Source organism: Cyrtonyx montezumae, unplaced genomic scaffold, assembly GCF_038088225.1.
Source record: "Cyrtonyx montezumae isolate F1298 unplaced genomic scaffold, pur_monq_1.0 scaffold_6, whole genome shotgun sequence".
NCBI lineage: Eukaryota > Metazoa > Chordata > Aves > Galliformes > Odontophoridae > Cyrtonyx > Cyrtonyx montezumae.
In genome coordinates, this window is record NW_027072067.1 from 10,412,595 (window position 1) to 10,437,206 (window position 24,612).

Sequence of the window (24,612 nt, forward strand, 5' to 3'; positions counted from 1 at the left end):
AGTTATGGGCTCCTCTTATTTGATTTTGACAAGATTTACTGGATACTTGCCAGCATCTGGGGATGAATTCTCTGTTCTGGATTTAGTGGTTCCTTCTTTCCCTTTCTACATCAGCAGCCTCTGTGAGTTACTTTGTACTGAAGGGCTGTTGCTAAGGAGAGTCCCAGAATGAAGAGAACTGAGAATTCATACTAGACTCTGGAAAGCTTGATGCTGGGTTTCCCAGCTTCTTTCAAGTCAGCAAGACACACCAGTTCTGCTTGTAAAATGTTGTTCCCAAATGCCTATGCTATGATTCCCTGCCCCAGTAGGACAATGAGTTCAGGGGCAGTTAACATAAATCCAAGCAAATTCCTTCCTGAAGGATCTTTTGTGCATAGTATTGTCTCTCTAAGGAACCACTTGCTAGTGGTGGGACTCATCCATTTTACAAGCGATCCTCTTCTCCACAGGATCTTGTCAAGAAGTTAATGCAGATGCTTAGTGTGTCTCCTGTACCAATCCAGCATGATATTATCACCAGTTTACCTGAGATCCTGGAGGACTCCCAGCAAAATGAGGTTGCCAGAGAGTTGAGGTACAGCTGATTCTATTTTCTCCCCCTCTTCTTTCTTGCTTTTAATGGAAAAAAAAATCATGTATGAATACAGCTTGTACCAGGACTGACTAAAGCTGCACAACAGCAGGATGTTTTTTACATGCTGTTTTTTGCTCTTAAAGAGCTCTAAATGCTCCAAAATAACCTAAAACATTCAGATCTTGAGTGGGTATAGCATAGACTGATCATAGAATCATAAATGGTTTGAGTTGGAAGGGACCTTTAAGATAGTCTAGTTCCAAGCCCCCACTACAGGCAGGGACTCTTCCCACCAGAGCAGGTTGCTCCCAGCCCCATCCAGCCTGGCCACGAATGCTTCCAGAGAAGCATTTCAGAGAGTGATAATTTAGGGAGTGAAGTTTTTATAATGTCAGTGGTGTATGTTCTCTGTTTCAGAGATATTTGCAGCAAACACAAACACTGCTAGAATCTTACAGGTTACTAAAGATCCATTCATGGTTGTATTAAGAGGATGATTTATTTTCTTTTCCTTGCACATCAGCTCCTTACTAAAGCAGGGCAGGCGGCTCACAGTTCCTATTCTGGATGCTCTTTCTCGTTTGGATCTTGATGCAGAACTTCTGGCTGAGGTAGGAGCTTCTACTGAGTGGTCAAGCAGAATCTTTTATGCTCTTGCCTTTTGAAAACCACTTAAAAATGATGGTGCTAAGCAGTACCAGGTGATATGGTAAGGAGCAGCTGTCACAGATTACGGCCTATGGGGTTCACATTGGACGTTTGGAAAATGGGTTAAGGTCTGCAGCACTGACATGGATTATCAGATGCAGCAGTGTGGAGGGGAGGGCTCTGTCTATACCTGAAAATCCTCAAGATTTAGGAAAGCCCAAGGCTAGGTCTGGTCTAGTAGGGGTGTTATTCCTGCTCTGAGCAGAAGGATGCATTGAAGACCTCCAAAGATCCCTTCCAACAACCCACTCTGTGAACCAGGTTATTGCATCTAACCCATGTTGCTCTTCTCCAGGTGCGGCAGTCTGCCATGACTATTGTGCCTTCTGTAAAACTGGAGGATTTGCCTGTGGTCATAAAATTCATCCTTCATAATGTCAAGACTGCAGATGCTGTAGAGGTACAGTATTTTCCCTGTACTAAAGACTGATCGGTTTTATAATCCAGTATGTGTTTTAACAGAGGCTGGTTCCTTCAGCACACAAACACGTATGCTTTAATAGTTTGAAGTAAAACTGTAATACTATCAAGGATCAAAGCACGTGTGGAAAGCAGCTGTCCTTTGAGATGGATTTGGGTTTTGCTTTGAGGTGTGAAATTGAAATCTACCTCTTTTGCTGGCAGATTTTTCTCATTTGTTTTTAGAATTTGTAATAATCTTTTCAGTGTCAACGATTTGAAATTCTGTTAAGTTCTTAGACTGAAAAGCTATTTTTGAGGCAAATTTAAGTCTTTAAAAATTCTTAGATAAAATTCACTTATTAGAAGGGTTCTAAACTCCTCAGTTATCCAACAGAACTGGGATTATAACTTGGTAATTCTCTTCTTGTTTTTTTTCCACCAAATTCTGTTCTAAATACTACTTTGGAAACATTCAAGAGTGGCTTATGTTTGGAGGACTGTTTTCATTCTTCTTGTAAGATTCCTCTGGTTTTGAAGCTGATTTACCAAAGAATATTTTTAAAATGAATTAGACATGTTTTATTGAGCCAACCTTGCTGAACCTTTGAACATTAGAGGAAACCTCAGCAGAAGTCAGATATGGATTGTGATCTGCCCAGATCTTCAAGGGAGATCACTATGAAAAATGTATGCCTATATCATGCAACCCAACCTGTGCTGATCTACTATTTGACAACAGCATGCTCCAGAATTCCTGTAGCTGTCTCATATTCTGGTCTGCACCTAAATAAGATGAAATTAGTTAACAGCAGCACGTCATGTCTGTAGGTGGGAATTTCATGGGGTAGCTTTTAAGAAATCCTTTTCTGCTTTCTGCATGCGTGCACTCATGCCATCGGAATATGATGAAGTATTTAAGAAGAAAAAAAGCTGAGCATAGCTAAAGGTTTAGGCATCTTTACAAATACGTGAGCATTTGATTTGTAATTCTTGGGTTATTCAGAAACATTTTTGTTTCCTTTTCCTTAGCCTTTCTTGTTCCCCCCTCGTATTTCAGAACAGTTTGTGCAGAGATTTGTGTTTTACAGGTGATTTCTGATCTTCGTAAGAGCTTGGATCTGTCATCATGCATTCTGCCGCTGCAGATGCTAGGTTCCCAGAAAAAGCTTAAAAGCCAAGCCCAGGCCAGGTAACTATGCAATTCTGCTGTCAAGAGATGGTATAAGAGGCCTTCATGTCTTCTTTTCATCTCTTCTTTTTCTGGTCTCAGAGACGCATCTACTTACGTGCATTGTAATTTGTCCTAAGTGAAGGTGCTGACACTTCTATTTCTTGTCAGTCCTTGTTCAGACAGCTTCCCCTGCAGTGTGTGTTGGTCGAATGAAGGTTGATGAGCAGTCCTGCCTTGAGTGAAAAATTCAGCTATCAGAATAAATCTCCTGGGAAAGAAAATCTGTTTTTAATTCTTGGTGTCATCTTCAGAGGTTGAAGTGGCAGCTGGGGTTTATTTTCTTATTCTGAGCAACTCGGAGCCTTTCTGTGACCCCCTTCTAGACCTTAGACTCCACAGACAACATACTGACACGTTTTGTTGTAGAGAAAAAATGTTCACCTTAATTCAGCAGCTCTCCCAGCTTATCCCTACCCCTCTTTTTTTTTTTCTTTCTGCACTTATCTGGTGCGTTGACAGTGCCCTGTGCATAGCATACATCCTTTTGCCAAAGTCAGAAAAGACAGGAAGCCATCTGCGTCTGCATGAGGGTACACAGCCCCACTTGTAATGAAACTGCTTGCTGCAAGTTCATCTTTAGATTCCTCCTAGTATGTCTGTGGTCCTGCAGTGTCTGCTTCCACCCTGTTCTGAATCTCCCTGTCCTTACCAAAGCACTCCCTCTAAAGAATAGTTTCTTTTTGAGAACTGCTGTGATTGGTAGGCTGCCTTGTTCCTTCTACAACAGTATTTACAGTGAGTCATCTTCTCTGGTTATTAACAGTTCTTCCATGAGCCAAATAACCACTAGCCAGAATTGTGTGAAGGTTCTTTTTGATGTGATCAAGCTAGCTGTAAGATTCCAGAAGGATGTCTCTGAAGCTTGGATTAAGGTAAGATGCACACATCAGTCCTTGTTTCCTCACATAATTCAATCCCTAGGTTGAGCCTCAGCTTTAATCTAATCAAATGGGATATCAAAATGTGAATGTTAGCCCTGATAGTTACTGATAGTGATATAATTCAGTTCCAAATAAGCAGTATATTTTCAGGAGTCTGCTTGCTTATTCATTTACTGATTTTACAGTGCTTGCAAGGTGATCACTGGGCTCCTCCACACAAATCTCAGATTTGGAGTGCAGGGTGAGCTTGGTTCTACGTGTTTACAAGTGAATTTGGGGAAAAAATAAAAAGACATTTTTATTCTCTTTCTGATAGAAGAAAATATGTTTACCCATATGTTGAGACTGAGTTTTATAAAGCTTTAAGGTGTTTGATAATCATAGAATCACAGCACGGTTGGGTTGGAAGGGACCCCCCCAGCCCCACCCCTGCCATAGACTGGCTCCCCCCCAGCTCAGGATGCCCAGTGCCCTCCCATGGCTTGGGGCACCTCCAGGGATGAGCACCCACAGCTCTGAGCAGCAGTGCCAGCACCTCACTGCCCTCTAAATAAAAGAGTAAATAAAGTAAATAATAATAAAATAACATCTAGCAAGATTTCAACGTTGACTGATACTGTGCTAAATTTCATTTTAAATTGTGTTTCAGTGTAAATGATGAGGCTACTTTTTATTGGAGAGAACTTTAGATCTCTTTTCAACAGCATTGGTCTTGCAAAATATCCATGCTGAATTTTTGTGTCCTTTTCTTTGAGTCCCTTCTGGATTCTCTGCTGTTGGCAAGACCCAGTTTGCTGATTTGAATAGCTGTCCTTTTGCAGAGAAGTGTTTTGGTGTATGCCCTTTTTTCATTTGTCTTCATGTAACACTCTTGGTTTTGGAATACAGAGTTGTACTTAACAGTTCTCTTGTTTTTTGTTTCTGATCTTTTTTTTGCTCTTAGGCTATTGAGAACAGCATGTCTGTGTCTGACCACAAGGTAATACTTCTGACTCTGCTTGTCTTTGCGAGTGTCCTTTTCTGGTTGTGCTCATAGATCTCTCTATGGGCGTATATGGAAAGATTTTTTTCTAATTGGAGTAGGGACCACCAGTGATATTGCCTGGGTGGCTCTGTTGGTGTTGAGCTTGTTGCCACTGTAACAGCAATCCATTTTGTTGTAACTCTTTAGTAGTTCATCCCTTCCACATATCAAGAGACAGAGTTCACATCTCTCCTGACAAACTGATAAGAGATCTGCTGTAACTGTGTCTGTCAGGGGCTTTTTGGTCTCTTGGTTTTCTTCTTAATTCTGATTTCAAAGTGTGTGTAGTTGTCCAGCATGTCTCCTGTCTTTTCAGCATAATGGTTAGTGTCTGTTTCTTCCTGAAGGTTCTGGATCTGATCGTCTTGCTGCTAATCCATTCTACAAACAGCAAGAACAGGAAGCAAACTGAGAAGGTACTGAGGAGCAAAATACGCCTGGGCTGCATGCCAGAGCAGCTGATGCAGAATGCTTTCCAAAATCATTCCATGGTCAGTGCTGATTATATGCTGGGACTCCCTCTTCTCCTTCATCCCTCACATATCCTGTCAGATGATGATTTAATCCTGTGCTTCATTATGTCTACTTCTGAGTTTTGTCACTAATCGGTCTCCCAGGACACATGCCCACTGTTGTGAACTGTCATCTGTTTTGTTGGTTTTTTTAGTTCTTTATTTTGGTGCAAAATCTCTCAGCCTTTGTTATATACCTAAGGTCTCCTGCCATGCTGTTATTTCCCACTGTATTTTTAGGAGTCAATATGTTAACGTATCATTTTTTGTGTGCTGTTTTTTATGTCTGTATATGTATGTGTGTATGGTATGTATTTGCCTAACACTGTGAGAAAACACAAAATATCTGAAAAACTGAATGGAGTTTTGAAAACTGAAAAGCATTACAGTGCTGTTGGTAGGAGTAGGGAGAGTAGATGAAAAACACTGTTAGGAATTTAAAATAACCTGTGTTAGTAGCATAAGTGGGCATATTCTATTTATTCTGAACGTAACTGCTTTTAATTCAGTTTTAGTTTAACAACCCTTCCAGAAGAAGTTAAGTTAAAGTAAATGAGGTCCCTTCAGGTGAATAAGAGCTTGTTCAAAGCTGCTTTAAGCTAACTTTAAAATGTAATTTTGATTTTTCTGAATATCTTGATGCGACAGAATCCTTCTGTAGTGCCATGAACATGTCTGTCCTGTGGCTTCTGATTTGTGATGTGCTACTGTGAAGTTGCTTCCATGGTGTCACTGATAAGGGATATCCTGCTGTGAGCTCTGCAATCTGGCAGATTGGTTTAGCCGTTCTGAAAATTCTTTGTGTGGACAAGGCTAGAGAAATCTGTTCTGGTCTACCTTATCTGCTCTTGTTGCCCATTTCTGCTGGACAGAACAGCCAGAAAAGGCAACACCTACTAACCTAAACAAAGTTTTTGAGATGAGCTGTAGCAGATTGTATTATATTTTTGTTTTTCAGGTTATCAAGGATTTCTTCCCTTCAATCCTATCACTTGCCCAGACATTTCTGCACTCTGCACACCCAGCTGTAGTCTCCTTTGGCAGCTGCATGTACAAGCAAGCTTTTGCAGTCTTTGACTCTTACTGCCAGCAGGTACAGTGTGATGGATGGCATTTGTTCTGTGTGTGCTCATGCTTTGAGAGCGTGTGCCTTCATCCTTCAGAGGACGGGATTTAGGACAACTGGAAGCCTGTAAGAGAGATATTTGTGCTGTGGGGTATGCTGAGGAGATCACAGCTCTGGTAGCAACTGATTGAGGCACAGAGACTGCTGAGAGGAGTAGGGAGCAAGTAGGCAGGTCTCAGAAATGGCAAAATAATAAAACAACAAAAAAACAATATTTATATGGAGCAGAGGGGACTGTGCTGTTCTTTTTTGCAGTTCAGGAAGCAAACAGTGTTACTCAGCTGTAGCCTGAAAGCTAGACTGATCCTCAGGGTCACAGAGATTTACTCATAAATTCTTACTTCTATCTTAATCACTTTGAGCTCCTCTATTAAAACAAACAAAAAGCCCACAAAATGACTCATATTGAAACACTTTCGTTGGAAAACTTACTGTGTTGAAAACCTTTACACAGATTCCCCTCAGAGCTCTGACCAACTACTTCTGAAATAATTGCAGACCAGGTGAAGAGTGTGAGATAAGAAAATCTGGGGACCAACGACAGCTCTGCAATGTTTTGAATGTATTTGCACTTTTTTGGGGCACAGTATGTTTACAATGAAGGCTGTTTGCGACCTTCCATCTATTTTACTTGGTACAACAAACAGCTGAGAAAAGCTTGAGATTGGGAGACATGCAATGTTGTCTGCATTGAGTTTAGTAATAGTTTGAAATCTTAGGAATTTCCAAAGAGGATGGCTGTGTTAGCAGTTGATGATGCAGGGAAGTCCCTGAACCCCAGATTCCCCTGAATCCCAGCAGATGGGATTGCAGAGACATCTGTGTCTGGAAGCCAGCTGAAGTAAGGCCAACAGAAAGATTTTTGAAGCATAAATGTCCTTCTGAACAGCTGTTGTCAAAGTTGAGACACTGGAAATGGTACAGTTAAAGGTGATGTTATCCTGGGTAAGGTGAAGCATTCTGTGCACCTGTGAAAATGATGTGGGTTTTTATTATCTTATGTGGTAGTAGTGAAGAGCACAAGCTGCAGGAGTGTTAGCAAGCAGGCAGGGGAAAAATGGTGAAGAAAAGCTTCTAAAAACTCTTCTTCAGCCTGAATGTTTTTCAGTTTATGGAGAAAGCCAATACTGTGACTATCTGGAATTAGAAAGTGAACTGAGAAGAGAGAATAATATGTTTGAGTTTCAAGATGATTATCTATAGCCAATCCATATATTCATGTGAATAGAACATAGGGGCAGGCAGAACAAGGGCAGGCATTTTTTCTGCTGATATTTTATTACAGTTTCTCTTGGGGGTGTTTCCTTAGGAGGTTGTATGTGCTTTGGTGACTCATGTATGCAGTGGAAATGAAACAGAGTTGGATATTTCTCTGGATGTGCTGACTGACTTAGTGATCCTACACACATCTCTGCTGATGCGCTATGCCACCTTCGTGAAGGTACGTGTAGATCTGTGGGTATGCTGCATCTCAGGAGCCTTTCACCGCTTTGTCCCACATCCAGAATAGGTCCATACTCTTCAGAAATATCCATAATTGAACAATCTATATCTGTAAAGCTGTTCTGAGAAATGCAGTGGTCAGTGCAAAAAGGATCTGGAGGTGTGAGCTGTAAGATTAGAGTATGAATTTTTGAAACTGGAAATTGGGCTAGAAAAAGAAGTTACTCTTCCCTGTAAACAGAGAAAATGTGTATTTCAGGTCCAGAATGACATCTGTGGCCAGAAGGAAAATGATTTTTACACATATCTTTATTAACACGAGCTATTTGGCAAAAACTTGCCACCTCTGTGGGCCGTGTCTTCTACCATGTTGGAAGATGGTCAGTACTCTGCCAGTGTTTTGATTCATAAAACAAAACTCATAGTAAGAGTGGGAACTAAAGCTTAAAATAAGAAAGTACTCAATAGGGAGAAAATATATTGAGTTCTTGACTCTTAAGAATGACAAGCAGAGTCAGACCTGCACAACTGCCAGATTCCAGAAGCAGTAAAAGTGGAGCGTGTGGGGAACAAAATAGTAAGGCAAGCATGTAGCATTATTCTGCCTGAACACCCTCCCATGGTGATTTGTAGTTTAAGGACCCTGTATTTACCCTTCAGGGATAATGGGCATGTGCATTTTCCCACTCCTCTGACTTCTTTTTTTGTATTTGCCCACTTGGTGGCAGTGAATTCTGTAGTCTAAGTACACGCTGTAGGAAAGTGGAGTGCTTCTCACTGTTAAGTTGATTGATTGTTAAATTAACTTTTTTAAGTATGCTACGAGGAGGGATGTGAAGGTCTGCCATAAGAATTTGTATGGAGTCTGTCATGTTTAGTCCATAAAATGGAGAAATGGGACTCACCTCTTTCTGGCAGAGCAGGGGTGCGTTAGGGACTCAGGATTGGAAGCTGTCCTTGGAACAGACAGCGTAGAACTCCTCCTCCTCATTCAGTGCATTGACAGAAACGTGGTGGGGAGCACTTGCTCAGATCATTCAGCTGAGACACACTGACCTTCTAACCTTGTTTGCACGTTCTTTTCCTGGCAGGTTTTTTACAGGTTGTGGTTTCTGTGGGCTAATCCTTGATGCACTACCTAAGCTTCTATATGAAAAGCATTAATGAATGTTCTGGCCACACCTCAGGGACCTGCAGTGTACCGTGTTTGATGTGCATCTCATTGAGACAGTAGTCAGTTATCTGTAAAAAGATCTGTAAGGCTGCAGATGGCCAGCAGACTTCACACAGTGAAGGGAGTTTCCCTAACATGGAAACATTATCTAGATCTCCCCAAACGATTTTCATAGTGTTAAAACTGGAAGAGTTTTCTTAGGGATGGCAGAAAGTGGGTATCCAGTCCTGCAGTTGCCCTTGTCATACTCATTGCCTTGTTCTAAATTGTTCTAAATCCTGCTCAAGGTCAGACAGTTGTAGGAGAAAAATAAAAATTAGCGAAATGCTTTGCCAGTAGTTGAAAAGCCAGCAGTGCTGTGGGAAACGATTGAACTACTTTCACTGAAGTACTTAGAACAAGAAATATCCTGAGGGTGCTCTTCAGCACAGAAGATGTCACCTCTAAATTCTTAAAGGCTTGGCTGTTATTACAGTGCTTGTGTTGGATATATTAGCAAAATTAGCAAATTCACTTGTTAATTTTCTCAGATACTTTGATCACTGAGGAAATCTGAAGCTAAACAGTTGCCACTAATGGGATTGGAGCACTCCCAAAGGCTTGCAGAAGCCAGATAGTTTTCTCCATTCAGCTTTTGATACTGTGAAGTGCAAGAGTTAAGGCTGGAGCAATAGCTCTGCATTTGTTTATTTCATAGCAGGCTTTTCCTACACATACAAAAAAGGTAGAGTTAACAGGCTGCTCGTTGACTGACAATTGCTGGAATTTGGGAGGGATTTCTTGATGTATCTGAATTAGTTTGTGGCTTCTCTCTTACAGACCATTTTAGACTCTATGCAGAAACTGAATCCATGCCAAATCCGGAAGCTTTTCTACATTCTCAGCACACTAGCATTCAGCCAGAGACAAGAAGGAAGTTATATTCAGGTAAGCAGGGATGCAACAGAAAGGAGTGCAGCTGTGCCATGGTTCTTTTAGCTGGGCTAAGTTCTAGTGTTGTACAAATAGTAGCTCATTTATGACCAGCAATTGGTGTCAAGATGTTCTTTAGCTTAATAACCTCCACAACTGACTGCAAGCTAGTCTGCAGCTTCAGACTTCGCTGTCCTGTACAGCAAGGGCTCACCACAGAGGCTGTGTATCTCCTTGCTTTTCTAGAAGGGCCCTCTTCTATCAATCTACCTTTCTTAAATGTTAAAGAAATGTTAGTGGAAGGAGACCAATGTCAGTCCCTGATCTAACCTCTCAGTTGAAGAGGGTCTGTTGCCAGCATGAGATCAGGTTGGCTGTGAGAGCTCTTTCTGGACTTTCACCAGAAACTACTGATATTTTCTGTCTACACCTGAAACCATCCCTGAGCCTCTCAGTTGACATTGTTTTGGAAGGTAGCTCCGTGGCTGCAGCGTGTGTGTGGAGGACTGCAAGAATATCTACTATTTCTTAATACATATTCTTCTCTGAACTGTAGAAGAAATCTTGACTGGATGGTAATTGGAGCAAAGCCAGAGCACTTACAATGCTGTTTTCAACCTTACCTACAGTTTTGACCATTATGTTAATTACAAAGGAAATCACGGGTTGTACATTTGGTCTACAAGGTTGTAATCCCAATCAACCATCTCTGTGCAGCCTTTGGAAAAAAACATCAGGTGAAGATGCTGAGAGAACGGAGTGATGGGCGCAGGTCCCTCTGTAACAATGCAGGCTGTGTCTTTCTTTTTAGGATGATATGCACATGGTGATCAGGAAGTGGCTCTCCAGTTCTGTTCCCAACCACAAACAGATGGGGATTATTGGTGCCGTTACCATGATGGGCAGTGTGGCATTAAAAAGGTGAGAGAAAATGTACAAAGGTGAATTCAGTTTACTTTAAGACAACTTGGAGTAGGGAAAGGTGGCAGGAAGGCATTGCCTCCTAGCTCATGCACATCTTGCTCAAATCCAATAACTTAACTCTTACCTGCAAACTGCAATGTTTGGTGTTCTGCTGCAAATCATGGAGGCATCCTGACTTTCTTGTTAGTGCTTACATGTGCCTTGACTAGCACTGGTGGGATATAACTAACACTTGGGGAAAATAAATTGAGTGCTGTGGTGGACTGAATGCAGATCAACTTATGGAACTAAGACTGAATAGTCTAATATGCCCTATGTTTTAATTCAGAGAAGTCTAAAGGGAAAATACAAAGAAAAAATGTTACTTCTGTGCTAGGTATTGACCTGACAGTTTCCAATGTACTGAATAAATAATTTATAGACAGTGTTGATGAGCCAGGCAAACTCCTGGTAACAACTGCAAGAAAATTTAAAGGGCTTAGAATAGAAACATTTGATCTGTGTTTGGAAGCATGGTGTAGATTGTTGATTTTGCACTTCTTAACTTGCTGTTTATTGCATAAAGAGAAAAGCCCATCTGCAGGTCCTGGGTTAGTGGACATCCTTATAATTGCTCCCATAGCACTGACGTCATGCTTGCACTGGCCTGAGTCTAAGCAGGACAAGATAAAATAGTTATTTCAAGAAGAGGTTTAGAAAGTCCTAAAATGCAGACTACTTGCAAAAAAGAGCAACACAGGAGCGGGGTCATCAGCACGTCAAGCACCATTCAGCAGCAAGAAGTTTGCCAGATTAAATGCACATGGATGACCCCAGCAGGTGAAATGTGTTCTGTTTCTTGGTAAAAGGTTTGAATCCCTAGGGAACTTGTTTGTTTGACCTACAAGGATATTCCTTCCCGGTTGAAGCCTGACCCAAGTGCTTGGGGAAAATCTGTCTGCTGGCACTTGCGAAATATCTTCATACTGCATTGGGTCTCTGTGCCTTCCTGGCATCCTGTCAGATTTCATCAGAAATACTTTGAAGGAGGTAAACTCTTGAGCTCACTTATCAGAGACAGAACTGCCCTTCTGAGCCTTGCAAACAAGCAGCAGGAATGTGAGTAGTTGGCATCATGTACCATTGCAGATATTGGGCCCATGGTGAGGTGAGGCTACATGGCCTTCAGAAGGGTGGGTGTCTAGAGGTCAGAAAAAACATAATGTTGAATTAGATGTTGAGCCTTGTCCCAAGGGACTCAAACAGCAGCAGGTGTTTTCTTAATACTGATCCAAAGCGTGTCTTTTTTCACATGTAATTCTCCAGTCAATTTCTCTGTGTGATGAGTTTTGGCATCTCTTTAAGTATTGTCACAAAAGTAAGGTTATCATTTGCTTTCAGAAATGAAGCAGAGGGTGGTTCGCTGGAAAGACCTGAGCTGAGCATCGACTGTGATGGGCAGGTGGGTGCCAAGAATGGGTGTGTGCAGTGTGGGACAGAAGGGGAGTATGGTCAGTAGGAGAATGTTACTGAAGGCACATTTTTAGGTAAAGCACTGTGTGTCTGACAGGCAGCTTTACTGCAGCTTTACTCAGCCTGAGATGGTTGTATATTAATTACAGAGCCAAAAATCTATTAAAAATTGTTTGGGAGAAACAAAGTCCTGTATTAAGATAGCACTCGTGCAGTATTGCAGCCACCTAGTGAAGTCTGCTATCCAGATATTATTTCAGACACAAAGGAAAGAAATGGGAAGATCTCTTCTGTGTCGTTCCATAGTGGAGTGGTGCTAGGCCCTTGAGGGACCTTCTGTGAACTGCATCTCTGCAAAAGCCACAGGCTGTGTTACACTAGAGCTGAAGCTTTGGTCATGCCTCCCAATAAATGAATGCAAAAAGGGGGGAGTTAAGGTAAAAGTTTTAGTTGTCCATTTTCTTTACCTGTTCTACTAACTGTTCTCTCCCTTCAGCTTTCTACGCTGCTGGACCTTGTTGGCTTCTGCTGTGAGCAAACACCAGAGGTCTTGGCTCTCTACTATGATGAACTTGCCAATTTGATTGAGAAGCAGAAGGGAAATTTGGACCTGCAGCTCCTGGTATGTTGCAGATTATTTTGAACTTTATCACTGAAATGTGTTCTTCAGAAAGATGATGCATTTTAAATATGGGCAGGGCAGTGGTTTTCACACTAGTCTGAGAACTGTTTTTTTTGTTGCTGTTGTAGGGATACCCAAGGTTCCAATAAGAGATTGAGGCAATACAAAGTATTCTTTCATCTTTCTGGGTTTTTTTGGAGGCGGTTTTTTAAAAACATGAATTTTAATTCATTTTTTAATTCACAGATTCCTCCTTATGCTTTAATAGCTTCCTATATGTGAACTTACATATGACAGCAGGAAGGAGGGAAGCCTCTTAAAAGGAAATTAATTGACGTTTCAGAGTAGGCTTTTGATATCCATAAACAAAGGTTGAACCTGAAAGAGCTTTAAACTTCATATCACAATTGGCTTCTGGTCAGGCAATTAAGGCTGTCTGATACTGAAGAACCTAAAGATTTATGGTAACTGGAAGAGCAAGGACTCTTCTCTTGTTGGAATCGTTGTGCCTTTTGCAGTAGCTGGTTGTGGAGAAGAGGAGCTGTGTTTTAGAACAGGGGATGGTGACTGGGGAGCTGTGAACTACTGGCAATCATTTGTAGCCCTGTACTGGAAAAAACAGTCTTCTGGCATCCAGCTGAGCGCTCCCTGAAGGAAAAGCAAAAGATGAATGTTTTTTTTCCCTTCTCCCAGCAAGAGTAATACAAGTTCTTCTTGGTTCTGGTTATCTATCCTTGACAGTGTCTCTGTAAAGTCAGGCTTTGGCTCTCCTTGCAAGCAGTGGGTTTTACTGCTGTGACTGTTCCAAGGTCCTTTTGTTTGGCCTTATCTTCTGCCTTTTCCACTGCAATTGTCACAGCTTGCTTCACTGAACTGATTTGTTGATTATTTTTTTTTCCGCTCTTTATAGGATAAGTTTGGGAAGAGTTTGGTGGAGGACTTTCCCAGTGACTTTGTGGTGGATCTCAGCCCCACAGTGGATGGGTATGCTGAGCACTGGCTAAGCCTTTGTAATATTTCTGCTACTGAGAGCTGAGTGCGTTAACATGGTGATCCCTTCAACTGTTCTTTCTGTCTTTTCTTGCAGATCCTTTTTGTTCCCAGTGAAGTCCTTGTATAATCTAGATGAAGATGAAAGTCAGGGAGCAATTGCCATTAACCTCCTACCACTGGTGTCACAGAGTGAGCCTGGCAGGATTGCTGATGAAATGAGTAACCCAAAGAAGAGGTGCTTTGACACTTATCTTGCAGTCATACTACAGTTAAAAGAACTGTATTTTCATTTGATGCAGTGAACTGTGGCCAGCCCTGGCTGCTTAAGTGCTTGATGAGGAGCTGGACAGAGGATTTGCCAGCTCTCAGTGTTCCTATCCTTACTGTTAGACATGTCCAGATTAGAGGCATAAGCATGTGATGGGGACCTGGAGCCTGTTCTGACTCAGGCTGTTTAGGTGGTCTTGAGTAAGTCACATTGCATCCACTTTGTTTTCCATCAGTCATGTGAGAATAGTAGCTCTTTTCTCCAGTGTTACCATGTTATTTAATGCCTTCTTGAGATGGATAGGCAACTCTGAGGTGTCAAGATTTGTGTTTTGAGCAATGATTCTCAAATAAAACCAGCAAGGAATTAGTTTGCATCAAGAGTATGCAATTTATTCTCACCTTTAAGTTGTACTTAGACAATGAAAAATGTGTGAGATCACAAACATGCAGTCACCAGTGAAATGGGACTGAGGAACAAGAGCTTTCTTCTCAGGGAATGAAAGTAGAAGTGAGTAATAAATAATTTAAACGATGGGCCATCAAAATTACCAATAATAGAAGTCTTCTAACTATAAGCTTCATGTTCTGCATAATTCATTGTCAGAAGGTTTTGTTGAGGTTGTAGTTGTATGTAAAAAAAAAAAAAAAGATAGGATCAATTTATACCAAATAAAAAAAAGTATAGTTTCCTTATATACATCAATATAAAAATAACGATTTTCCTTACTCAGAATGAGAGCCGTAAGTAGCAAGATGCTAACAAATATTCAGGAAGGTTTCTCCACTCTAGATAGGTGCCTTTTGCACAGTTTTTTGGCGTTCAGCTTTGGTTTCTACTAGAAATAAATCTGACTCCATTTTTGGTTCAGTACAGCTGTTCCTCTGACCATGTGCTTTCCCAGAAAACTGATGATAAATGATATACATATATATTTAACCATATGGTGCATTTCTGCTTTGTGTTGCTACAGCTTGCAAGGAACAAAATCAAAGGCATAGGCTGGATGGCATGGGGAGGACACAAAGCACAAGGGGAGAATAATAAGCTTTTTGGAGGGATATAAAGCGTAGGAGGACCAACTCCATTCCTTTTTATTTTTAATGTTATTTTTTCCCTCCCCCAGGGTAGTGTCACCAATATGCCTATCGCCCTCTTTCCGACTGCTCAGACTCTACACTGGAGAACAAAACAATGGAAGTCTGGAGGAGATTGATGCCTTATTAGGTATGAAAAATGAATCTTGTACAGAGTCCATCTGGGTGACTTGCTCCTATTGCATATTGGCAAAGACTTTCTGCATCTATGGGGAAAGATCTGCAGTTTATGTTGGAGGCTGAGATCCTCTGTTGCACATAAAGTAAAAGGGTAGCAGGAGAGACAATTGCTTTTTCTGGTGAGTGGGTAGTGGAGTTTGCTTCAAATAGTCATTGGAATTGTTATAGGCTTTGGGAAGTCATTGTCTGTGCAAAGAGAAAAGGATGAGTAGCAAATGTGGCACAGTGTGTTCTGTTTATTCTGTCCCAGGTTGCCCTCTGTACCTGACTGACCTGGAGGTGGAAGGGAAGCTGGACTCTCTCTCCAAGCAGGAACGGGAATTTCTGTGTTCACTCCTGTTCTATGCGCTGAATTGGTTTCGTGAGGTGGGTAGAGCCTTGCTTGCATATTTTCGAGTGGCACTGAGGAGTGACACTTAAACACACTAACTTCAGCCTTCAGGGATGCAATTGTCAAAGGAACAGCTTTGCCTTTTGGAAATATTCTCCAGCAAGATGTTAGAGATCTCTCTGTGGTCTTCTCTTCATTTCTGTTTTATCGTTCTGCTAACAGCAACTCTGCTGTTAGCTGGTAGAACCTCAGAAGCTCTAAAAGACTGCCTAGCCATCTGCTACTCAGTTTCAGCCTGTACACTGTGGCTTAGTTTTGTCTGTAAATCACTTCTGTTGCTGCAAGGTAATTCTCAAATATATGTCTAAGCTATGAGGTGTAATTGGTAGCCCCAGGAGGAGAGGAAGAGCATGAGGAAAAAAAAAGGTTGGCTGCTCTCATGCTAGTACAGCATGGAGAAACTAACAGGTTGAGGAAAGAAATCACTTTTCAGATTACATCAGTTATGTCCATTTTTTTTTAGGGGCTTCTGAAGAGTTTTATTCCTGCAGCCTGGATCTAGTCAGAGAGATCACTTGTGCTGAGTGTTGTTTGCTTATTCAGGATGTAAGGATGCTATTTAGAAATGGAAAAAATAGTAAAAGTGAGCACACATCTCCCTAATTCACAGTGAATTTGTTTTGTGCCTCTATAGGTTGTAAATGCCTTCTGCCAGCAACAAGATGCTGAGATGAAGGGGAAGGTTCTGACTCGGCTACAGAACATCACAGAGCTGCAGAATGTGCTAGGAAAATGCTTAGCAGGTGAATGTGAAATATTTGCATGTTCTGGGCCTCAGCTGTGTCATGTAATATATTGTCTCCCCTTTTGTGGGGATGATGAAAGATGGGTTACTTCCTCTAGATGTGTACTTGCCTGTATTTTGTCATTCAGGAGCTGAATTAAACAAATGTCTGTGTTTTTGGCTTTCAGCGACCCCTGGCTATGTCCCACCTCCTGCTACTTTTGATTCTGAAACTCCAGAGGGAGTACTGTCCATTAATACTGGTGGTCCAGGGAGAAAAAAAAATGGTAAGGAAAGTTTGTAACATCTAAAGAACCAGATGTAATGTTGAGGAGTTTGATGCAGCCATTGTGCTGCTGTGATGCATAACACAGAATTCCTTGCACTGTCTGTCTAGCTTGAAATCTTATCAACTCCTCTTTCAGCTGATGTGGATGTGTTAAAAAACTTCCTGATTTCAAACGTTCTCTGTAGTCTATCTCCTTGGGGAAGCTGGTGCTCAGTATGTAATAGTTTGTATAACTGCCTTTGCTGACTGTTTTCACCTGACAGAAGTGTTTCATGCAAGAATAAATTGTTCTGCCTTTGAGGGATTGATGCAGCTGTCTGGTTCTAAGCCAGTGGCTCAAGCTGCCTTGCAAATGCTTGTTCTTTATGCTGTTCCTAAATGATCTCTTTGGAACTTTGTCATGGCTCTCCTGCATGAGGAAGTGCTTCCTTCACCCTTTCCCTGCTGCTGCAGAGGAGAAGCTCTCCCCTCACTTGCACTCTGAGCTGCTTTATTTCATATCTGAAATATTTCTTTTCTGAAAGAGTGGTCAGGCACTGGAATGGCCTGCCTAGGGAGGTGGTTGAGGCACCATCCCTAGCGCTGTTCAAGAAGCGTTTAGATGAGGTGCTAAAGGACTTAATTTAGTAGTTGGGTAGAGATAGTGATAGGAGGATGGTTGGACTAGATGATCTTATAGGTCCTTTCCAACCTTATGAACTTATGAACTTATGAACTTATATCCTTTGTGATTGTGTAGTAAGTTATTTTGGCTGCTTGCTTTTTTGAAGGTTAGTTTTTCATTGTTTTAACACACGTGCTGTCTGTACCCAGTGGCCAGGCTTACATACACTTGATGGAAATTTCCCTGAGCATTCCCTTTCCTGAGTTGCTTACAGAGTTGAGAGTCCCAAATGCATTTGACTTTCTTTTGGGCTGTGATCCTGGCTACTCGTGACTTGCAACCTGTGTGTGTTCTGTGCTTTCTTAGGGCTGATTGGAGTACAGCCTCCACTGTTTCCCTACCTTGCAGCACTGTTGGAACACAGTGCAACCTCCTTTTTTTTTTTTTTCCTGACTGCTTTTTTCTTCAAGGAAAGAAAAACAAAAGTGATGGCAGCAAAGCCTGCAGTGCAGAGCGTTCTCAGGCAGATGAAAGTTCTGATGGAAACCAGCCTGATACTGAGCTCTCCGAGCTGGAGAAGGTAGGTGTATATTATACCCTTGAGGTCTTGCAGGAAAGGCAAAGATAAATGAACTAGACATAGAAAGAGAAGCTTTGAATTACTTTAGGCAAGTGAGGTTCCTAGATTCAAGTCAAAAACTGAGATAAATCTGGAAAATACAGATCCCTGTAAGGACTATATCTCTCTCCTTCACCATGCACTAAAAGCTACTTCCCAAATCTATCAACTAGTGAATTGCTGGGTCTTCTTTCTTGTTCTTTGAAGCAAGCTCTTATTGTCATGCCTGTAATGCATAGTCTGTGCTGGCTGAAGGAAAGAGGCCAGGGATGTGTGCCTGGCTTTGGACTCAGCATCCCAGATGCTGGAATCTCATAAGGATCCCACGAGGCACAACTACCACTTCACTGTTGCTAATGAATGATATTCAGAGCCTGTTTTACCACTTTTTTGATCCAGCTGGTATGCTTCTCCTGTCTTTGTGCTGCTGTACAGATATGAAAACCAAGTCAAGTACAATAACAAAGTCGCTTAAGTTATGATGAATGAAGTCTTTGATAGTTCTGGAAATTAATGGATATAACTTTTTTTAGCTAAGGAGAATATTGGTCCCAGAGTAATCCAGGGATGACAAAATCCAGAAATCCTGTGTAATCCACAAGTAATGTACATTAGTTCATGTGACAAGGTTGCATGGAGTGAATCTCTTAGGAATGCATGGATCTGGGACCAAAAAGCAGCATAGCATGCCATGGTTTGTCACCCTGGTATTTATCAGAGATAAAAACATTTATCTTTTATGGTGCTTGTGGGATGCTGTCTTTCATCAGTCCAGAATGATTTTCATGGGGGCCATTATTTCATAGAAAGGAGAAAGCAAAAATATTTTGGTTTCCTTTCTTGTTTTGTTTTTCCAGATGAAAATGCTTCTGATTGAATATATTCATCTCCATGCTAGTTTTTGCAAAAATCTTCTTATTTCTTGCCAAATTGGAACAAGACTATAGGGAGGCTGTGTGAAAGAAATAAGTTTATTTGAGCAAAGTCTTGCAGATTGCAAGCTGAATTCTGCCACTCATTTTTCAGAGTGCTGCTGAGAGAGAGACAGGAAACCCTCTGGCACAGCTGCAGAGTTATCGCCCCTACTTCCGAGAGCTGGACCTGGAAGTGTTCTCTGTACTCCACTGTGGGCTGCTGACGAAGTCTATCCTGGACACAGAGATGCACACAGAAGTGAGTTATCTATTGCCTCTCTGTGGCTTTGGCATCTCGCTTCATTACAGTGAATGAAAAGTTGATTTTAAGATCTGTTGATCCAGGACTGAGTTTGGTGACAGGAGAGAATTTGCCTCCAAAGAAACAGAAGTAATTCAAGGTGCTGAGATAAAAAGGACTTCTGTTCACACTATGCATGCAGTATGGAAACAATGTTAAAACCAAAGAAATGTGAATATTGTGTATCTAGGGGTTGGGAGGGACACCTGGAGGTTGACTAGTCCAAACCTCCTTTCTGTGAGCAAGTTTGTCACCCGCTAGGTATAAGGCAAAAAGATAGAGTGTAACGTGTGTATACTTCATGGAAAGGAGAGGGCTTTAATATTGAATGATGCTAAGGTATACATTCATGAAAACACTATGAGGTGCCCTTCCTATTCTAAAGAACCTATGGCATCAAAGGCCATGTTGCAAAAAGGTGGGTGTCTCAAGTCATTGTTAGATGGGCAATTGGATGCAAAAGTGAGATGGCTGTCATGGATATGCCCTCACTGGGCAGAGTCCTGTTTACCATCTGAAAACTTATATAAAACTATGCATTACTATAGATATGGAGAGCAGAAGCCCTTAATTTTGTTACTCTTTGTAGGCTCAGTCCATCTGGGGTCTAATTTTGTTGTGCAACCATAGGATTAGTGAAGTGCAACAAGGCTGAAGTAGTGTAGAGTGCAGCCTGTCCTGCTGCAGGGCAGCTATTGCCACGCATGCAGGACACAAACCACTTGTGAGACTGTTTGACAAATCTCCTGGCCCATGTGGCATTATTTCAAGTCATTCCCTGAGAGGGAATCTTATCAGTATTTATCTAACGGATGAGAGTCAAGTGGGTGGGGCAGAGCTCTTTTCAGTAGTGTGCAGTGACAGGAAAATGGGCAATGGGCACAAACTGGAATGCAGGACATAGGAAAAAGTTTTTTACTGTGAGGGTGACAGAGCACTTAGAGATTGTGGAGTCTCCTTTGGAGATTTTTAAAACGCTTCTGGATTCTTTCCTGTGTTTTTCCTCCTTTAGCATGAGGTTGGACCCAGAGGTCCCTTCCAACCTCTGTGATTCTGTGGTTTTTGAACTTCAGTGTACAAGCATGTTCTCCCTCAGTAGCTGGGTGTTACTGCACTAAATTCAGAGCACTGGATCCACCTCATGATTTGAGTAACCAGAACTGATGTCCTTTAACTGTAACAGGGAAGACAAAAATCCAGAATCCACCAATTGCTCCCTGGCTGAGGCTAACTAAGCCAGGAGTCATAACTGGAAACCGAGGGAGTGAATGTGAGCATCAAGTCCTAGCTGCTGAGTCCTGGAACTGGCTTTTCTTCCTTGCAATTGCAGGCTAGTGAAGTTGTGCAGCTGGGGCCTGATGAACTCTACTTTCTTTTGGATGACATGTGCTGGAAGCTGGAACATGTGCTGACTCCAAGCTCCACTAGGAGGGTGCCCTTCTTAAAGGTGCGTACAGCAGCAGCTGATGGGCTTGACCCAGGCTAGTAGAGCACATCAGTGGCTTCCAGCCTTTCCTGTCTAAATATTTGCCAGAATTCTTTTCACCTTACAGTTGAATGGCAGTCTGACTTCCAGCTGTGTGTCAGAGCAGCAGTTGCCCTTTCAAAAGAGACTTCTGTTGTACATCACTCACCAAAGTGTTTGCAGCATCTAGTTCTCTGCGTATCTCAGGAAAGGGCATGCAGCTGAGAGAAAAATCTTGAGCCCAAAACTCAGGTGACAGTTTTCCCTGCCTGGTTTGGAGGAACTAATTCTGCAGTTTAAGAAGTAGCTCAGCTTAGGCAGACAGAAGCTGTTGGAATCAATTTTCTGGCTTTTTTTTTTCCTCTGTATATTTACACGTTCTTTGAAATAACACTTTGAGTGCAAGGAGTCCTCAGTTTTCTGGATGATGACTTCTCAAATTATTCTCAAGTAAGATTGAAATGACTTTAAAATTTTGGTTTGCTGCAGGAAAGAGGCAACAAGGATACTGGTTTTTCCCACCTTTGTCAGAGATCCCCTAAGGAAGTTGCTGTGTGTGTAGTCAAGCTACTAAAGCCACTGTGTAATCACATGGAGAACATGCACAATTACTTCCAGGTCAGTGAGCAGCAATTTTGACTAAAAAAAAAATCATCATCAGGTTTTGTTGCTTCTAGCAGTATATCTGGTTTTGTTTTTTTGTGGGGCTTTGATGTGTTGTAGAGTTTAAGCATTTTGTTTATAGAATTGTATTCTTTTACAGTTTTCTCCTGTACTAGTATTTAATGAATGGTTTGTTCTGTATTAAAGACAGTTATACCAAACCAGGGTGTGGCAGATGAACCAGGAGTGAACATTCAGGAGTACCAGCTGATGTCCTCTTGTTACTACCACCTGCTACTAACTTTTCGCTTGCTGTTTGCCTGGTGAGTTTAAACAAAAGGGTATGAGTCCCATAAGTGAACAAAGTCTGTGTGCTCCCTCCCTTTCATGTTCTTGTGAAGTGTTTTTACCCAACCAGCAGCCTATCAGTTGTACAGAGCTGCACACTGCTGTGCTGGAGGCATTCAAATGCTTCATAGTTGCCTTCCCTGAACAAAACCAGTAGATGATTAAGAATGAATGCAGAGTAGTGGGGAGCATAGAACAGGCCAGCATTCAGTGCATTAACCCGTGTCATTGTTTTGAATGATGACTGACATAAGTGGCATACTGGCACAACTCACTGTGCAACTCTCATTCTGCATATGGATCTAGAAATTTCTTGCCCAGTAACTCTCATGCTAAACTGTCATTGCCTGAGTCTTGAGCAATGAAAGGCTTAATTTTTTTTCACTGGAAAGAACTAATGTGCATTTCATTGATGAAAGCCTTTGCTGCTGATCCAGATTCTTAAATGCCAAACTGTAAATGCATGTGCGCTCTGAATTAACTTCTGCATCTGTTAATATAATTCCAGATAGCATTGCACAGTCTCTTTCTGAATCATTATTTAGATCTGTGTGTGGAAAGTGGTTTACTTTGGTTGTGCTTCGGAAGTAGTAGGAAGTGTAAAAAAAAGAGCAAAAAAGCAAGACAAGGAAGCAGCAGAATGCAAATAAACATGCCTTTGGCACTCCCTGAACTTTGAATGCTTAGTAAATGTTAAATTTTCTTTAGGATTTAGCAGAATTTTCTAGTTTTTCTTTAAAACAAAACAAAATTAAACAGGGAGAACTCTTTTATGTCTTGTGCAAAGGTAAGCAGCTGATGGTGTCTCTTCTGCTTCTTAGTGAGGTGTGCCTCTCCTGTTGGCTGCTGCTAAAGTCACAGGGACCCTGTTGGCATTCTGGCTGTTTCCAAATTGGTCATTTTCTCACTAGGCATTATGATTTGGTTGTTCTTTACTCTGCCTGTCTTGTAAACAAAAGAACTTGACTCATTTTGTCATCACAGGCAGCTCAAGATGAGTTTACTGTTTACATTGGATAGGGGGTAACATAGTTCTACTTTGGTATAAAAAAGCAGCCATATTCTGGAGCTAGGTGTTCAGCCACTGAAGTCCAGCAACCAAATTATAACTTCTATTAATGTTTCATCAACCTCTCATTTGTTGGCGATCATTAATTATCTTCTGTGTTAAAGGTGCACTTGATCTTTACTGTTATCAAACCCCTGTGTTCATGTGTAGATGTAGAGTATGGAGCCATCCAAGTGCTTCCAGAATTTGTATTCAGAGTGGATGATTTCACAGACAGTGCTAGTTCAAAGAATTAATGAAGAAAGACAATTTTCTTTCCTGTTAGGCTTCTACTTACTGTTTAAGAGGTGACCACTGCATTTGCATAGCAACTGTCAATAGGCATCCTCTAATTGTTCAGGTCTGCATAGTATTGTTTTAGTGTGTATGGAGTTCTGCTTATGTGAAATGATTTGTCCCTTCCAATCTGGATCTGAATTCTAACTGTAAAGTTGGTAACCTGTGTACACGAGGTTTTGTATTCCCTGGAAAACTGTAATGGACAAAGCTTGCAGTTAAAATCAGCTTTCAGTTTTTGTGCCTGCTGTACCATCCATGTTGCTGGGCTCTTCCTGGTGTATTGTCTTCTTTGCATCAAACATCCCTGTTGCAAACATCTGCCCAAATATGCTTTTCTATCAGATACCTCTCATCATAGTCTGATGCTGAACTGGACTTTCTTTTACCCTCAGGAATGGTTTTTCTCAGCATGAGAACTCTGACTTGCTCAGGTCAGCTCTCCAGGTACTTGCAGACAGGCTGAAGCCAGGAGAGACAGAATTTCTTCTTCTTGAGGAGCTGATAAGGTACAGTCAATATTTTCCAGGCTCTGAAAATGATAGATTTCAAACCCTATATACTAATGTGTGTTTGGGTGCTCTCTTAGAGATGGCACCACTTCTAAACAGAAAGGTTTGCAGTTAATTGAATGGCAGTGCAGTCAGAGCCAATAAAATGGAACTACAGGATTATAAGATGTGTTAGTCAGTGGGACATGTGTAAGTGTGCTATGTCAAACTAGCAGAACAGTAGGATTCACAGAGGGAATTAATGGGTTCTGAGTAGTTAAAACAACTATAGGAATGTGAGGAAAAAGCAGTGTATAAAGATGTTGCTAAACTTAGAGCAGCTAGGGCTTAGGAGAGGTTTCTCAGCAACTGACTTTTTGTCTCCTAGAGGTTGCTACCCTTTCTTCAGAATGGTAATGCTACAGATAACTGCTAGCTTAGGGAGACCTGGGATCTGAGCCCATCTGTTACTCCTGTTTTATTTATGTGCTTGTGGGAGATCACCATACCTATGCTGCCTTCACCTTTTGCTTTTCTGTCATTCCCCAGTGAGAGTTTCCAGTACCTACTGAATTTCCAGCGGAGTGTTCCCAGCTTCCAGTGTGCATTCATCCTCATTCAGCTCCTGATGGCCATCTCTGAAAAACCAATGTCTGGCCAGAGGAGGGAGAAAATGGGTAATGTGTGAAGAACCTTTTCTCCTAGATTAGTTTTTTTTGTTATCCTTTGCTCATAAATCTTGGTTATGTCTCTGAATGATCAGTTGTAGCAGTTAGTAAAAAGAACAGTAAATCTACTGGGAGCTCTTTGGTACTAGTGCTGTGCCTCAGTATCATGCAGAAAGGCAAACTCCAGTTATTGTGGTTAGGGTTTTTTTTAAATTGGAGCTTCACAGGTTTTAAGAGTTCCATGAATAATTTTGCTGTTCCGTTTAACTGCTAATTATGGATCTGGTCACAGATGTAATTGGATGTAACTTCCTAGTAAGCACG

At 41.5% G+C, this 24,612-nt stretch overlaps 1 protein-coding gene across 1 annotated transcript in view; it reads left to right on the forward strand.

The window, feature by feature from the left end:
* Positions 1–24,612, forward strand: part of FANCD2 (FA complementation group D2) — a 40,778-nt gene that overhangs the window by 7,228 nt on the left and 8,938 nt on the right. Inside the window, exons 8-33 of the mRNA XM_065749699.1 lie at positions 453–577; positions 1,101–1,188; positions 1,581–1,685; positions 2,776–2,876; positions 3,682–3,790; positions 4,743–4,778; positions 5,171–5,314; positions 6,294–6,428; positions 7,771–7,902; positions 9,898–10,005; positions 10,802–10,911; positions 12,295–12,355; positions 12,863–12,988; positions 13,899–13,972; positions 14,076–14,216; positions 15,376–15,476; positions 15,777–15,892; positions 16,552–16,660; positions 16,830–16,928; positions 18,005–18,114; positions 19,180–19,326; positions 20,699–20,815; positions 21,323–21,451; positions 21,644–21,759; positions 23,525–23,638; positions 24,170–24,297. Coding sequence (XP_065605771.1) covers positions 453–577; positions 1,101–1,188; positions 1,581–1,685; positions 2,776–2,876; positions 3,682–3,790; positions 4,743–4,778; positions 5,171–5,314; positions 6,294–6,428; positions 7,771–7,902; positions 9,898–10,005; positions 10,802–10,911; positions 12,295–12,355; positions 12,863–12,988; positions 13,899–13,972; positions 14,076–14,216; positions 15,376–15,476; positions 15,777–15,892; positions 16,552–16,660; positions 16,830–16,928; positions 18,005–18,114; positions 19,180–19,326; positions 20,699–20,815; positions 21,323–21,451; positions 21,644–21,759; positions 23,525–23,638; positions 24,170–24,297 — 2,881 coding nt within the window. The remainder of the gene's footprint in view (positions 1–452; positions 578–1,100; positions 1,189–1,580; positions 1,686–2,775; positions 2,877–3,681; positions 3,791–4,742; positions 4,779–5,170; positions 5,315–6,293; positions 6,429–7,770; positions 7,903–9,897; positions 10,006–10,801; positions 10,912–12,294; positions 12,356–12,862; positions 12,989–13,898; positions 13,973–14,075; positions 14,217–15,375; positions 15,477–15,776; positions 15,893–16,551; positions 16,661–16,829; positions 16,929–18,004; positions 18,115–19,179; positions 19,327–20,698; positions 20,816–21,322; positions 21,452–21,643; positions 21,760–23,524; positions 23,639–24,169; positions 24,298–24,612) is intronic.